The 16,400-nt window shown below is 40.1% G+C and overlaps 2 protein-coding genes across 7 annotated transcripts in view; both read right to left on the bottom strand.

The window, feature by feature from the left end:
- immt (inner membrane protein, mitochondrial (mitofilin)) overlaps positions 1–10,953 on the bottom strand; it is a 53,357-nt gene extending 42,404 nt beyond the window's left edge. For all 5 annotated transcript variants that reach the window (XM_088431164.1, XM_088431162.1, XM_088431163.1 and 2 more), the window contains exons 1-4: positions 10,794–10,953; positions 9,534–9,601; positions 9,254–9,443; positions 3,640–3,781 (exon numbers count right to left, since the gene is read on the bottom strand). In XM_088431164.1, the coding sequence (XP_088287290.1) occupies positions 3,640–3,781; positions 9,254–9,443; positions 9,534–9,601; positions 10,794–10,835 (442 nt within the window). In that variant the 5' untranslated portion in view covers positions 10,836–10,953. The remainder of the gene's footprint in view (positions 1–3,639; positions 3,782–9,253; positions 9,444–9,533; positions 9,602–10,793) is intronic.
- A 4,427-nt stretch (positions 10,954–15,380) lies between these two features.
- slbp (stem-loop histone mRNA binding protein) overlaps positions 15,381–16,400 on the bottom strand; it is a 19,920-nt gene continuing 18,900 nt past the window's right edge. For both annotated transcript variants that reach the window (XM_088431627.1, XM_088431626.1), the window contains exon 8: positions 15,381–15,861. In XM_088431627.1, the coding sequence (XP_088287753.1) occupies positions 15,790–15,861 (72 nt within the window). In that variant the 3' untranslated portion in view covers positions 15,381–15,789. The remainder of the gene's footprint in view (positions 15,862–16,400) is intronic.

The following is a 16,400-nucleotide window of genomic DNA, read 5'->3' on the forward strand; positions in this document are numbered from 1 at the left end:
TCCTCGTTGAATGCAAAGATTTACGCCCTGATTCGGGTATTCCACATACTGCGTTGCGGCTCCACTCCACTGTGCTGAGGCACTGCTAAAAGAGCAAAAAACGACAGGACGGAGCATAGTCAAATCGTATCTTTTTTTTTTCTTTCTTGCTCTCTCCCTCTCTTGCGCTCACAAGTGTCGACTATATTATTTCAAAACAGAAAACAAATGTATAAAAATAAAAACACAACACATACTAAATATGTTACACGTGCTTCATTTATAATGGGTGAGTACAATGTTGTTTTAACTTTTAATTGATAGAATCGTGACTCAAACAGTAACTTATATCTGTACACTTGTTAGTGCCAGTTAATATGAGGAAGGCGTTTGCTCCTTTTGTCTTGATGACAATGGCACAGACAAGGAAGAGTAGCCGCTTTTGGTTTCATCCAATCAATAAGCAAAGGAGAACAAAATCTTTCCTGCGTGAAGGTCTTTTTCTTTGTATTCAGATGTAGACTATCTTTTGTTTCTGTTTGGGGCTTTCTGAACTGTGGAAAGTTGGCAGCGCAGCATGGTGGACAAGCAGCATGTGGAACCGCTCTCATTCATTACTATGGCTGTGTTGTGTTGCGCACAACGCAGCGGAGTCGCAACGCAGTATGTGGAATTTCCCGGTTACAGTGTGGTGGAAAACAAGGTTTATTTACGTTATGACAGCGGAGCAAAGGTACAGTATACCATCCCGCAGTGCCTAACGCAGACATGTCCAAAGTCCGGCCCGGGGGCCAAATGCGGCCCGTGGTCAATTTCCATCAGGCCCGCAGCCTCCGTCATAAAATCAGTAACGTCTGGCATGGAGAATTAATACATTGGGCAGCAGCGCTGTTACCTGCGTGTGCTAAATGTGCTAAGTGCTAAATCTATAGGCTCAATTAGGAACAGCAAATTAGTACATGAGTAATTGACTGTATGAGCCCCTAATTTTCTAAAATGGCGACAATCAACAAAAGGAGGAAAGTTTAGCTACAGTGTGACGCAGTGAGCTGCGGTCAGCACCAGCAGCTTTATATCGCCAACTTTTACTGACAGCTGGATAAGGACAAGTTTCCGAGAGATTCGAGCATTTGGTAAGAAAATGCTAAGCTTGTTTGGTTTGACGTTTTTGTGTGAGAAGACATTCTCTGTTAGGAATTTAAATAAGAGCCATGTGAGGACACGGCTATCGGACTCTCACTTACAAGACATCTTGCGCATCCATACTAATGCCACACCTGGCCTTTGTCCTGCACTCCAGATCTGCGGGCAAGTCATTTTTCATTCACGATAAGTCTGAAAACGTTTTTTTCTTTTTTAAGTTTTCACTCTAGAATAATAACCATTTAAAAATCCAATCAACATTTATAGTTACTAATTTAATATTTTAAATGAGCCCTGCACTTGATATGACTATTACTTGTTCATTTCTCTGTTATTGTGTTTAAATATTCTATAAATATTAAACTGCCATGGTGAGATATTTTTTTATGTTTCCAATGTAATTTGCACCCAAAAGTACAATGACTTCTGTTCAACGGTTACAAAAAAGTTAAAAGTGTTAAAGAAAAAGTGAAGTTAAGTGACTATTCAATTTCAATATTTAATGTCAATTCAATTTTGAAATGCATATCAACCAAAACACATGCTTAAGATAGCTGAAATGAAAATAAAAAAGCAAATGTTAAACACAGAACGGCTTGCTGAAATGTATTAAATTAATTGCTGTTATATGTAAAGAACGCCTGCCAAGGTTGCCCCCCCTACATACACACCAAATCTGGCCCACTTTGCAAAAAGTTTTGACACCCCTGGCCTAACGTGATGCATAGACTTTATAGACTTTCCTGTTTTGCAAAATCGTGTGACTCACAAAAGCCACGCAGCCTTGAATGTGAATGCAAAATTTCACTACGCTGCAAATAAATGGAGTTTGACCATCACGGATCTGATGAATGTGTAAGCCATAAAATTGGCTTTTCCCAATACAATTGTACAAGGCCATGATATATATTTCAGCAGACATTTTGCTTGATAGTGAAGGAATGTAGTTTCAAGTAGGTTGATTGGCAAGAAAAATTCAGAGTAGCAACTTTCTATGGAGCCGGCCCGGGAGGTCAACACCTGGTGCGATCATTTGTCTTTGTGATGCAGTCAGTAAAACAGGGACTTACTGGCAGCAATAACAAAAGAGGGGCGCCACAAAAGATAGGAGTGGGGGTAAAGTCCTCCAGAATGCATTGTTTGATGATCGACCTCGAATACACAGAGGTGATTGCCGTCCACAGGTCTGGGATGGTGCGGACACACACAAACACACATGCACACACACACACACACACACACACACACACACACACACACACACTTACGGGCGCAAACAATAAAATACTGAAATATCGTACCGTATGAGAGAGGAGTTAAAAGATCGGATGAATGTAACAATAAAAGTCAGGGCTATATAATGGTGCAAAAAAAGAACGTTCTAATGTTTATTTGAGTATGTTCAAAAGCATCTACACAGTTGCTGAAATGTTTGGACTGGAATCCTCCAACCGAAAGGGGGCAGCAGAGGACAGGAAACAACCCAACATGATGAATGGACCGGCGACAACCCCCATTCGGTGGACCGGCAAATATAAAAGAGGGCGGCAGATGAGGAACCGGCATCATTCTCACCATGACACGGGAATGATCCAGAGATCTCTGTTTTGGACAATTGGCTTGTAAACTGCATTAGACAATTTGGTAATAATAAATCTTCGAAGTGTTGTTGACGTGATGAACGTGTGCATGTGTGTTTATCCCGACTCATACCCGAACACGCAGGAATCTTTCACAAAGGTATGTAAACAATATACTATTATTCAATTGGGCCCGCAATTGAAACTACGAACAAATGTGAAAGTTCCAACAATAGGAAAAATAAAAACGACTAAATGCTGTTCCTGTTGTTGATCTTTTTCCCTCCTCACACCACGTCTTTCCTTGCTCTAATGCACCTTTCTCTTGCGCACGTGAATTAAAGGCATTAATCAGGAACAAATATTCATACAGAACATAAAAAAAAAATTCAAACATTTTGAAAATCGAAACATTTAAGTGAAGCATTATTTTATATGACGAATTTGGCAAAAATCTTGTCTTGTTCATGCAGACTCAATCCCGTGACACATCTCGAACAATATGTGTCTAATAAATGTTACCAAAAATTATTACAGACAAAATAAACATTTACCTAGTGAAAATGGCTATATATAGAGTAGCCTCTCCATTTCATTAGTTGTCATGTTCAATTTTACCCATAAATATTTTATTTAACTTGTACTCAAATGTTTTTTTTCTCTCAGATTTATGTTGAGATAGAAAAAGACATGTCTGACATATATTTATTGTTAGTGCATGAGCATGCATGCATGAACTTTTAACAAGCCAACATTAAAAATTATCTTTACTGTGCAATTTTTGAATGACTCATGTATGTTCTACAACAATCAACAACAAGGTGCCAATTTGTCAATACTAGCAAAATACCACTACCAACAACAAACTTCTCCTCAAAATGTATCATTTGCACAATTTGAATTGTGTCAGGGTGTTAATTCTTGATGAGAGTCTTACCCTCAAGGCTCTGAGCAGGCTGTGCTGTGAGTGGTTTAGCCACTTCTATGGGACTCTCTGAGGATGCCTTCAGTTTCTTCTCTTGCTTGGCTTGAGATACATTCATCATTCGTTCCATCATTGGAGTTTGAGCCACATCAGTCTACATAGCAGAAAGTTAAGATGTGAGAATATGTAAATGTATTTGAGACGTACTGTAAATAAAGACAACACAATGTTATGAGACCCAAGATAAAATCTGCATCAACACTTGCCTTTAATGTTGCTTTCTACTTTATACCCAAATTTGACTTTAGCTTAAAAGTCAGGTACAATTCAGTATATTTAAAAGACTTGTTTTGCCACCGAGGTAAAAACTCGTGTGTGGGAGGAGTTTGGGGAGGCTATGGAAAACGACTTCCGGGCGGCTTCTAGGAAATTCTGGTCCTCCGTCGGGAAGACATTAACACTTGTGTACAGTGGGAATGGGGCGCTGCTGACCTCAAATCAGGATGTCGAGAACCAGTGGGCAGAATATTTCGCTACCTCCTCAATTCCACCGACAGGTCTTCCTCTGAGGAAGCAGAGTCTGGAAGTTCCGAGGTGGGATCTCCCATCTCTGGGGCTGAAGTCACCAATGTGATCAAAAAAACTCCTTGGTGGCAAGGCCCCAGGGGTGGATGAGATCTGGGATGTTTCTAAAGGCTCTGGATGTTGTAAGGCTGTCCTGGCTGACACGCCTCTGCAAGATCACATGGACAGAGGAAACACCACCTCTGGATTGAACGACTGGGGGGGGAAGGGGGATTGGAGAATGTGTTCCAACTACAGAAGGATCACACTCTTCAGCCACCCAGGTGGAGGGTCCGTCGTTAAGTCGAACCTTAGATTCAGGAGGAGCAGTGCGGTTTTTGTCCGGGCAATGAAACAGTGGACCAGCTCTACACCCTCGGCAGGATCCTCGAGGGTGCATGGGAGTTCGCCCATCCGGTCTACATGTGTTTTGTGGACTTGGAGAAGAAGGCTTTCAACCGTGTCTCTCAGGGAGTTCTATAGGGGGTGCTTAGGGAGTGCGGGGTATGGAATGCCTTGATACAGGCTGTTCAGTCCCATGTCAGAATTTGGTCCGCATTGCCAGCAATAAGTCAAATCTGTTTCCAGTGGAGATTGGACTCCACCAAGGCTGCCCTTTGTCACTGATTCTGTTCATTACCTTTATGAACAGAATCTCTAGGCGCAGCTGAAGTTGAGGAGCTCCGGTATGGGAGTCTCAGCATTACATCTTTGGTAATTGTGAATGATGTGCTGTTGGATTCTTCAGACCGTTGCCTCCAACTCTGGAGCGGTTCGCAGCCAAGTGTGAAAGCGGTTGGGATGAAGATCAGCCCCTCTTGTTCTAAGTGGAGAAGTTCAAGTATCTTGAGGTCTTGCTCACGAGTGATGGTAGGATGGAACGGGAGATCAACAGGCGTATTGGTGCAGCGTCTGCTGTATTACGGACTCTGTACCAGTTTGTCGTGGTGAAGAGAGAGTTGAGAAAACCGTTCTCTCATTGAAATGCAATCCAGACATTGCCCTGCTATTTAACTGTTCAAAGCTGTATATCTCCACTTTAATGTGGTTCCAGACAGACATGCTAAGTTAAATCGATCGCCCAAGCCCGCCTTTTTAACGGTCTACTTGGATTAAAGTACAACTCCTCTATAACAAAATCATGTTTGAGCCAGAAATTTTTCACAACAAGGGACTTTTCACGATAGCAAATCTATGTCTCGGACGTATACATGTTGTGCTTTCTATAATCTCACTGAAGGCATAAACCAAGTTGGAATTTTGCTGCAGGATTGTTTTCGCTATAGCGAATTTCAATGCTATACAAATGCAGAGAAAAACACTTTTGTATCATGCAACAGGGGGATTTAAAAAAAAAAACAAAAAAAAAAACATCCAAATTACCACAATCAATGAATGAGTGGATGGATGGATGGAGAAAGAAAGAAAGACAGAAATTGTCAAATTTACAATAAGCAATCATTTTCATCCTTACATCAATTTCTCACATGATGTCTTTCACTTTGCCTCATCCATCCTTCATATTTAATACTTTTACCCTGTCTTCAAGTGTTAAGCTTGGTTTAACCTTGACACGTTCGCTTATTTCAGCAACCACGCCCCTCTGCGCAAAACAGATTTTCTGCAACGCATACCTTCCGGAATGTCTGTACAAGAGGGAAAAATGGTGGATGAACTATTGTTTATGGAGGTTTGCCAGTAGAAACACCTTTATGATTCAACTGAAAAGGACTGCTGTGACCTAAATACCCTAAACAACTCATGATGAGCACCACGTTGGGGAGAGATGGAGAGTAGTCTGTTAAAACTACACTTGGAAAAATTTAGATCGTTTGAATCTCCTGGAATTCCCTACCTCTGTTATAGAGTGGTGTTTGTATGGTGTTGACTCCATTTACTGCCACCTAGAGTCTGGGAGAATATCATCTGACAGCAGGGGAAAGCTACACTGAGTATAAAACGCTGCAAAACGCGTCTCAGCGCATTAAGCATAAACCAAGTTAGAATTTTGCTGCAGGATTGTTTTTGCTATAGCGAATTTCTATGCTTTACAAATGCAGCGAAAAACATTTTTGTATCATGCAACAGGGGGATTTTCCCTTGTAGGGGGAAGTAAGAAAGCGGGAAAGGTAGTAATTGGTCCGACAACACCGATGTGCGCACCGAGCTTAGAGTACAACCCCTGTGTATATGCGTGTACTGCTTTAAAACAATCACGAGACCAACTCATTAACTCATTGAACTACAGACAGCAAAAACGCGCCCGTGTTTATAATGAAGTGCGTCTGCCAACACGACTCAACCGCTGAAGCCATCCAAATCACACAGTTGCTTCACTGCCTTGTGAGCGTGTTATCACTCCCAATATTCCAATAATTCAAACATTGCAAATTTTTTTTTCCAGAATTCCAATTTTTTTAACCAATTTAACATTCATTCCCAATCGGAAACAGTCCCATTTGTTGTCAATTGGAATTTTATCTCTGTCATTCCCAATGGGAGACAGGTCCATTCATTTTAAATTAAAATTTTGTCTGTGACATAACAAAAGGCTACTTGGTATGGTGGTTAAAGTACCGAACCAAGGCAAAGAGTTTGTGGTTCAACCCCTGACCAGGTTTGCACTTCACTTCTCAGATCAATGGACTTGGTAAATGGACTTTCACTTATATAGCGCTTTTCTACCTTCGGTACTCAAAAGCGCATTACACTCACTAGCCTACTGATGATGCAGCATTAGCATCGACTAGGGGTTAAGCGCCTTGCTCAAAGACACTTGCGCACGGTCACGATGGTCAGGGGATCGAATGCACAGCCTCTCGGCTGAGAAACGACCAATCTAGCACCGAGGCATGCCGCCCCGATACTTCCTATTTTATTCTATTCTACGTATTCATGAGGATTGCATGTTCTCCCAGAGCCCACGTGGGTTCTCTCCGGGCACTTCGGCTTCCTCCCACTCCCCAAAAACATGCATGGCAGGTGAATTGGACATACTACATTGTCCTTAGGTGTGATTGAGCGCATGATTGGTCGTTCGTCTCTGTGTGCCCTGCGATTGGCTGTGTCCCCCACCTACTGCCCGGAGCCAGCTGAGATAGGCGCCAGCAAGCCTGCGACCCCTGTGGGGATAAGCGGCTATAGAAAATGGATGGATGGATATTCACGAGGACCGCATGTATTTTTCTAATTCCAAATATTTATTTATCCTTTTCCCACAAATCCTCATTTTCTATTCCAAAAAGTCCTATTGACTTGCATTGGGCAAATTGACATTTAACTATAAACATTTACCTAAAAATAGTGTATTTCATTTGACATAAGATCATTCGTTATATTTAATCCTTTATAATAGTCTGTCATAATTCCTAATTTATTAGGTCTAGTGACACCCCTGGTATACCCAAGGTCAGTTTTTGTCAAGTGGGTTGCCTTCAGGCATTTTTAATGTCTAGCAGCTGTCAGTATTTGATGACACAATATCAACACAGTGTCAACACGTGTCAGTGTGCGGACACGCTTCATACCTTACCCAACCCATCACTACAGAAAGGCTTCAATACATGAAGGTTATTTCACATTGGTGGATTTGTTTTTGCACATGCAGGATTTGTAGTTGAGGAGGAGTTTTACTGTATCCTAGCATGGCAAATGGGGTCTTTTCTCTTCACCCCCTTCTCAGTTTTGGTTTTTGCTATGTATAAATTAGGTTCATAGTATACATTCTTACCTGCAAACAGAGGGGTATGACAAGTCAAGTTAAAAGTCAGCCAAAAAAAGTAGAGAGAACAGCAATCGGAAAAATAAATAAATTAACAATGTGGTTTATGTGAAGGAAATCATATATTAGGTTGTTATCATTATGTGCTTAGTTCATTGTTACCCATTTATGCAATCCTAGTTCATCTTGACCCTGTCCTTAGATAGAGCTGTTGACGCACGAAAGTGTGAGCCGGGACCTTGGCCCAGCTGCCGGTGGCGCCCGGCTGGCTCTCTTGTTGTGTCTTGTAATCTGCTATGCTTTTGCTCAATAAAAGCCAGGGGGGGACGGCTGGGCAGTGAAAAACTAGCGTTGGAAGACCCACGAGTTACATTTGCCCAAGCTTTTTCCCTATGCCCGGCATAGAAAAGTCAATCTTGGCTGGCCTGAGTTACTCTTTTTGCTGTTTAAGCAGCTAGGCTTGTCCTAGTCTTCTTTTCTGAGATTTCTCTGACAGTTTACTACCAGGTCGAATAAGATGATCAAGTAGTACATCATAATGGAGTAAATGATGGGCAGAGTATTCTCCCGGTGTATTCATTGCACTTTTGGCCCAAAAACCTGATAAAATAACAAAACAAAATAACAGATCTCCTTCCATCCCATTAGATAGTGCCCGATCTGTGTGTCTATCCCGCCTGGGTCATTTCACTCTCGGTACATTTCACAAAGTGTCTGATACCCATACTATGCGGCCAAATTTCTGTGATGAATCTTGTGCAAGCTGGTGCTGCCTGCTACAACTAATAGTATCCAGACTTGCCTACCAATGACGCTATGCTGGTGTGAACAAAATACAATTGGATGCCATTTTTCCTAATGACCCCTATACGCACTTTTCTTTCTGAGCTCCAGAGGCACACTTCAACATACCGTATTTTCCGCACTATAAGGCGCACCTAAAAGATTTTTTTTTAAAAAGCTGATGGTGCGCCTTATAATCAGGTGTGCCTTATATGTGGATCAATATTGAGATTGGGATTCGTAGATGGGGAATGAACTAAAAAAGTAAACTTTACCTGTTTCTTTTGTGTGTTTACAGTTGAACAAGGTTGGTTATATTGACATTGAGTTATTATGCTATTGAGAGTTTAGAGTAATTATTTGAGTTATTATTGTTATTACTTTGAGTATTACTATATTGTGATAGAAAAAGTTTTAAAATATGTCATTAATTGAGAGTGCGCCTTATTATCGTGTGCCTTATAGTGCGGGAAATACGGTACATTAATTTATTTCTTAAATGTGAAACTCAAGTATTTTAAACATTTCCACCACAAATTTCTTTGAATCCGTTCTGACCTGTTTTTTGATTGATAGTCCAGCAACTGCGGCAGGAGGTCCCAGAGCCAACCCAAAAACCTGTTCTGAATAAGGGACATTTTTCTCCACTGTTTCTCTGAACTTGTGGTCCCATTTAGCGTATAGTATGGTTCCTCCAATGCCACTGCTGATTGTCATCAAACCAGCAATAACCACTTTGGCTGCACCACTGATGGATGAAAAAGACAAGAAATGCTTTACTTGGTCCAAACACGTGTACGTGTGTGTGTGTGTGTGTGTGTGTGTGTGTCTGCAATACCTGCTTTCCCCAGATGTGTAGTGTCTAAAAGACTGTAGACTGTTCAGAGGGATTTGCCCATAGCTTTTCTAAGAAAAAGGTCGAAAATGCAGGGTTCATTCCATCTCGAATAACAGTCACCATCATCTGATTTTTTTATGATCATCTAATTAATACTTTGACACATTCCCATTGGTTACTACACTGTCACAAAATTTGTGGCGTCGACTGTGGCATGTGCAAGCTTTTTTTTCATCCTGGGGACATGGCTCGGGTCTTTTTTTTTTTTCCTCACCAGCACTCATATTTTTTTTCTTCTCATGTAAGATCTTGAGGCAATATGTGAATATTTTTGCTAGAAAGGTTATTTTCTACTCTGCGTCTGCTCATAGTTGTATATGTATACCAATTCGCTATTTAAGAGGCATGTTTGCTCTAAAATGCTTTAGAATACTGGAAATAACATCCCCTTAAAAATTGTTTCGGAATACAGTGCTGCCAAACTATTGATGTTTCCTCTTCTAATGTGCTCATTCTCTCTTGGTAAATTGCTCAAACTATGTATGTATAGTTTCTTTCTTTACGTTTCCGAACCGCTTGTTTTTACCAGGCAGACTGGTGCAGCTTTAGGGGCATTACGGTAAATCCGGCAATAAACTTTCCTCCTCCTCCTGCTGCTGCTGCTGCTGTAGGTAGCTATATGGCGACCTTCTGTGAATCGCCACCAACCATGTAATATAACTTAATGATAACTACTGTAGACCTACGATTATATTTAAAACATACTGTTAGTCGTTAAGAACACATTGTTTGAAATTTATTATATGTTAATTTATTCTTTTTAATGGAAAACGGTCTAGAACTTACATTGTGTAACTTTGAGGGACAAATACCCGGCCCAGGGCCGCCGTTTTCTGTCGGCAAAGTACACAGTGTGCTGTATAGGCCCAAGGGCACCCCCCCAACCGACCGACCGATTCCAAACCAGATTAAAAGTTAACAGCTCCGATATTTGCATGCATTGTTTTTTTTATATAATAAATGTGTCAGATTTACATGTTAATGACAAAATGTGAATCAAAATTAAGGAAACAATTTTATATGTAGAAGTAACGCGTAGATTCACATGTATAACAGTGTACAAAAACGCCTCGGCTTCATGAACCAGGCTGTCGGTCACTGAAAGACAACTCTCCCTGCTGGCATGCTAATGCTAAAATTGAGATTTGTGTAGCGTTCTAGTAATATATAAGAGCAGCTATCGCCGCGTTGAGGTCTTACCTGGACTGTAGAATTAGCACCTCTTATACAAGCCCTCAGCATGGTTCTCAATATGTTAATATGTCCTTAAATTCTATTTAATTGATCCTACGCACCAGCCGTGACTTTGTTTTACGCACCCTTGCCTGCTGCCGAGTCTTCTTGCTAAAATGTCATTTGGCGAGCGAAAGATTGCAGCGCCCTCGTCCGGGTGGAGTGAAGATTGATATTCATTTCAAAATTAACAAAAATACAACATTCAAGATGGTCTATGTGGGCGTTCGCCAGCCAGTAAGAAACAACTAAAAGGACACAATACTCCATGTTGAATGACTTTTCAATACTTACAAGAAATTATTCAAGACGGACTATTTAGACTTTTGCCAATGACCCACACCCAATAGACAATATTGTACTTATTTAACAAACAAAACAAGGAATGTCCCTTTTCTCTTTAAGATAATTTGTAGCGCTGAATCCAGTTTCTTTAAAAAACAAACAAACAAACAAACAAACAAAAAAACAGAATTGTAATAAAATCACCCCGCCGCCCAATAGAATACTTAGACCCAAATTGTCACGTGCCACCTCTCGCTATCGGTTACGTTAATCATTTATTTTTTGTGAACAGATCTCTACTGTAATCCTTAAAAAGGATGCTTTATGTTTAATATTTTTCCATGGACAAGCATTTATTCACAAATATTTCTTTTTGAGAACAGGTCTGAAACTTTGATTATTTTTTGTGGACACATGTTTATTATTAATTAAGTTAATGATGCAGCAATACACACTCCTCCTTCTGCTGTCCATAGCTATATTAATTAGCGTGATATTTGACTTGTGTGGCGCAGTGAATAGCATGTCCGCCTCCCAGTTCAAAGGTTCTGGTTCAAATCCACCTGGCTCCGGCCTTCCTGTGTAGAGTTTGCATGTTCTCCCCGAGCCCGAGTGGGTTTTCTCCGGGCACTCTGGCTTCCTCCCACTCCCCAAAAACATGCATAGTAGGTACTAAATTGTCCTTAGGTGTGATTGGGCATGTGATTGGTCATTCGTCTCTGTGTGCCCTGCGATTGGCTGGCAACCAGTTCAGGGTGTCCTCCGCCCACTACCCGAAGCCAGCTCAGATAGACGCCAGCAAGCCTGCGACCCCTGTGGGGATAAGCGGCTATAGAAAATGGATGGATGGATGGATATTTGACTTAACCCTCTCTTTTCAGACGCATATTACAGTTTTTATCCATTGATTTGGCTCATTTCTTGAAACTGAGATGACATTCTCAAAAGATGGACAAATCCCTAAACTATGTTGCAGTTTCTCACATCAGAATCACATTTATCATTGCTTTCATCACATTTACAAATGCTTCGTATATGTGTCAAGCCTTTAGTACATCCTTGCAAATAGCTGTCATGTTTTGGTTGGGTTTGTTGTTTTCATCGGTTGTGTAGTTTTGGTTCAGGTCCTTAGTACTTGTTTATGTTTCCCTCACGTCAGCCCTTCCTCTCTGTGTCTCATTAGTTTAATCTGCTTCCCCCACCTCTCGTCCTCCTTGCAGGTGTTTCGGGTTATCTTAATTGTTGTTTGCGTCTACTTAAAGTCCGTGTCCAGGTCATTGTTTGTTGTCGCCGTTCCGCACACCGTACCTCGCTAACTTCGTTCTCCGTGTTCCCATGCTGCTGTGTTACCCCCTCATAGTCCTCCTCGTCTCGTTCTCACCAGTCATCCGCAAAATAGTGTTAGGAAACTGAAATAGAGTACATTACATATTTTGGAAGATGTTATAGTAAATTTAGGACATTCAGGTTAGGTGAAATAAGTTTTTTGACTAACGAAGGAGGCATTTCCCACAATGTAGATGACCAATCCATCTGTTTGTTGAGTTACCTGACAGGTGTTGTCTATCTTCTGGAGTGCTGGCATTGTGGTATATATACAGCTTGGCCTGGTGCCAGTACTTTTTTCCTATGTCAACATGGAGAGACAGCATGGAGTTCAACAAGAGCAACTTCCACCTGGAGGAAGGGGAAAAGGAAGAGGAGGAAGAACGTGTGGGGGTAGAGGAGAGGGAAGAGGAGAAGGAGAGAAGTTTCGTGGCGGTCGAATAGCAGGAAGAGGAGTTCACAGACATCATATTCTCCCTGATGAAATGTGGGCCACCATTATTGACCATGTCATCAACCATGGGCTCACAATGGCAGAGGCAGAGTGCAGCCTAATGTACCACGCTCCAGTTTCATCCATCATTCAAATCTTTTGGCGGGAAAACAGGTATGCACTGTTTGACTGTGTATGCATGTGCATGTCCTACACTAAATCTTACAGTATCTCAAAGTGAAGTCACAGTATTGTATGCATTCAGCTCATATTTGTAGAATAACAAAGGGAATACTGTTGTAAATTGGACAAAATACAGCAAGAGTTCATAATAGAATTGCAGTGCAAATGTAAGTACAGCAGCCATACAGTAAAGTGGTGTGACACAGTAAGCAATGCAGTCATTACTGTACTGTGATTGATCATCTGTAACAAACACATGAGACAAGAACAACGAATTGTCATGTTTTCTGTGCCTGTGTGCAGTATTGGCCGACAACCTCTTCCTGCACTGTATCTCAAGAGACCACATCAGATGTGATGTGGATGAGAATCTGAGGCCGAACAGAGCACAGAGAATGGATGGCCAGGAAGATGACTATGGTGACTAGGAGGGAGAGGGGAGTGACCATGACTAAACAAAATGTCTTCATTTGTGACTCTTTGTATTTAGTGTTGATTTTTTTTTCTTTTTTTGTGGGTTTTTGTATTTTTTGTACACAGTATATTTTCCTTTTTTTACGGTTCCCTACCTCCTATAATGTGTACAATTTACGTTAGTTGAAAATAAAAATGGAAATTCCTCAGCAGAACGAGTGCAGTGTGTGTGGTGTGAAAATGTTACGCCTATAGTTAGAAATATGCCATGACAAACCGTCTATGCATTTTGACTTGCAGTACTTACACAATACCAAAGAGACAATACAATTTGGAGGCACTGAGTAGTTATATGAGAAGGGAATGTAGTTTTGACTGAAGGGTAAACAGTTTTGGGAGCTGCACAAACATTGCCAGGTGATCTATGTAGTTGTGCAGTACCATCCAAGTTATTTTGACAGAAGTACTGAATGAATGAAAATGTGCCAAAGCTATTGAGAAGGATCCATGCCATTTTTATGGTACTATTTACATGGGAAAGGGATTTCATTTTGAATCAAGGATGAGTAGTTTTGAGAGACAAATTACATTTTGCTGTTTATCTGAAGTGTTGTGCAGAACTGCAAGTCTGTTTGGCCAAATTGCTTTATAGTTATAAGAATGTCATCTCAGTTTGAAGAAATGAGCCAAACCAATGGAGAAAAACTAAGAACAAGATGAGGACGGCATTTTTTTCACCTTCATAATAGCGCTAAAATTCGTCCTATTCTGTCTCCTAGTGATGCTGAAACACTGATGACCTATCTGTGTTGTGTATCTGTATTTGGTACATGCAGCAACCACTTCAACTTGTGAGCCTGTAAGGGGGCTCCTCCCACCTGTGGCCCTTCTGAAGTTTTCAGATTTTCCCCAAATTGAGGTTTTTGAGTTTTTCCTTCCCCTTCTGGGAGCTTTGACAGGGGATGCTGTTATGTACCTACACCAAAAAGATGTATGACTTTTTTCAAAATAAGTCTAAACATGACTTTTTCACCTGTGAGGCCCTTTATATAGCCCTGATTTGCCGAAGTCTCAAATAAAATTTGATTTGGTGAACTGATTTCTACTGTAATCCCAAAATATGACGCTTTATATTACCTATTTTTCTGTGGACAAATATTTTCTTTCTTTGAGCAGGTCCGACACTATTTTTTGTGGAAAATATTTAAGCTAATGATTTATTTTGTGAACCGAATGTCATCCCAAAAGATTACCTTTATGTTAAATATTTTTTCTGTGGACAAATATTTATCTCTCTTTGAGAACAGGTCTGACTGTATTATTTTATGTGGACAAATATTTGTTTTTGATAACAGATCTCTTCTATGATCCAAGAGAGAACACTGATTATTTTTTTGAGGACCAATGCAAATGCAATTTTAAGAGTTCTAAAGTTAAACACTGTCATGTTTTCAGTAATTTTTTTTTAACCCAAAAATGTTTTGCACTGGTTAAGGAGTAGTTGGCTGAAAACATATTTCACAGGAGTTACATCACTTTAAAAAAGGTTGAGAACCACTGCACAAGGCAAATTCAAGGTGTTTTAAGAGGCACAAAGACACAATAGACTCCAGCACACACGCAACTAAACCAAAACAAAGTATACTGATTTCTGAACTTTTTTTAAAGAGATGTTGCTATTTTTTGACAATAATAATTACAGCTAAAGCACAGTTACCAATTGTATTGTACAAACACGTACGTGATAAGTGTAGACCGCCCGGAGCAGAACAAATAAATGTGTCACTTGTAACCACATACTAAATGACCTGGGACAAAGGTTTAGTCGGAAATACTGAAGGGTATATGTTCAGATGTCCCTGCAGTATGGTACCACATTTCACAATTTCAAAATCTATACCAATAAGCAAACATCACAGAAAATGTTTTATTTTTAAAAAAAAAGTACAAAATATATATTTAAGGGCCCAATTATCCTCCAAATTTAAAATTGTTCATTGAAATTGAGCTTTACAACAGTGAACCATTAAAAGAAAAATGTTTGAATAAACTTGTTCTACAACGGTATGTGTGTTTCAATGTCACCTTTAAACACCAATACAAAAGCCAATTACAATAAGATCATACTATAAACAAACAATTCCTGAGTCATTAGTAATAAACTTCATGTTCTAATAAGGCACTGCTTAGAGTGCATGTGTAGCTCAAGTGTTTATACCTGGAACAGAGGCTTTCTTAAAGAAAATGAGCATTTTATTCTGGGGGGACTGAAAGTAAAATGTGAGATGTGCATGAACATTTGATGATAGAACAAAAAAAGAGCTATGCCATATCAAGCTTCGCTGAGGTTCCAGTCTTTTGCATTTTGACGGGAGTTCCTCCGCAGTCATCATCCTGGAAAAGGTTAAACAATCGATAAGAAATCATTCTCATGCAGGAACGCACAGCCACCCATTCTCTATCAATGTTCATTATTACACAAAAAAATGTAAACAATCATTCAAAGAACAAATTGGTTCTGAACATAGGAAAAATGGAAGCGCAAGCTTTATATATCTTGTAGCAAGATAGCAATTTATACTTTAACTTTAATTACTGTATTTTTCGCACTATAAGGCACACCTAAAAGCCTTTTTTTTTTTTAAAAAAAGCTGATGGTGCGCCTTATAATCGGGTGCGCCTTATATATGGATCAATATTGAGAATGGGATTCGTAAATGGGGAATACAAGGTTGGTCATATTGACAGAGTTATTATGCTATTGAGAGTTGAGTTATTGAGTTATTACTTTGAATATTACTATGTTTATGTTTGAAAAAGTTTTAAAATATGTCATTAATTGAGGGTGCACCTTATAATCCGGTGCGCCTGATAGTGCGGAAAATACGGTATGTTACTGATGTGTCAAAGGTTGTTGTGACAGTCCTCAAATG

This window comes from Hippichthys cyanospilos, chromosome 13 (assembly GCF_059441005.1).
Source record: "Hippichthys cyanospilos isolate Australia breed blue-spotted pipefish chromosome 13, RoL_Hcya_1.0, whole genome shotgun sequence".
Lineage (NCBI taxonomy): Eukaryota > Metazoa > Chordata > Actinopteri > Syngnathiformes > Syngnathidae > Hippichthys > Hippichthys cyanospilos.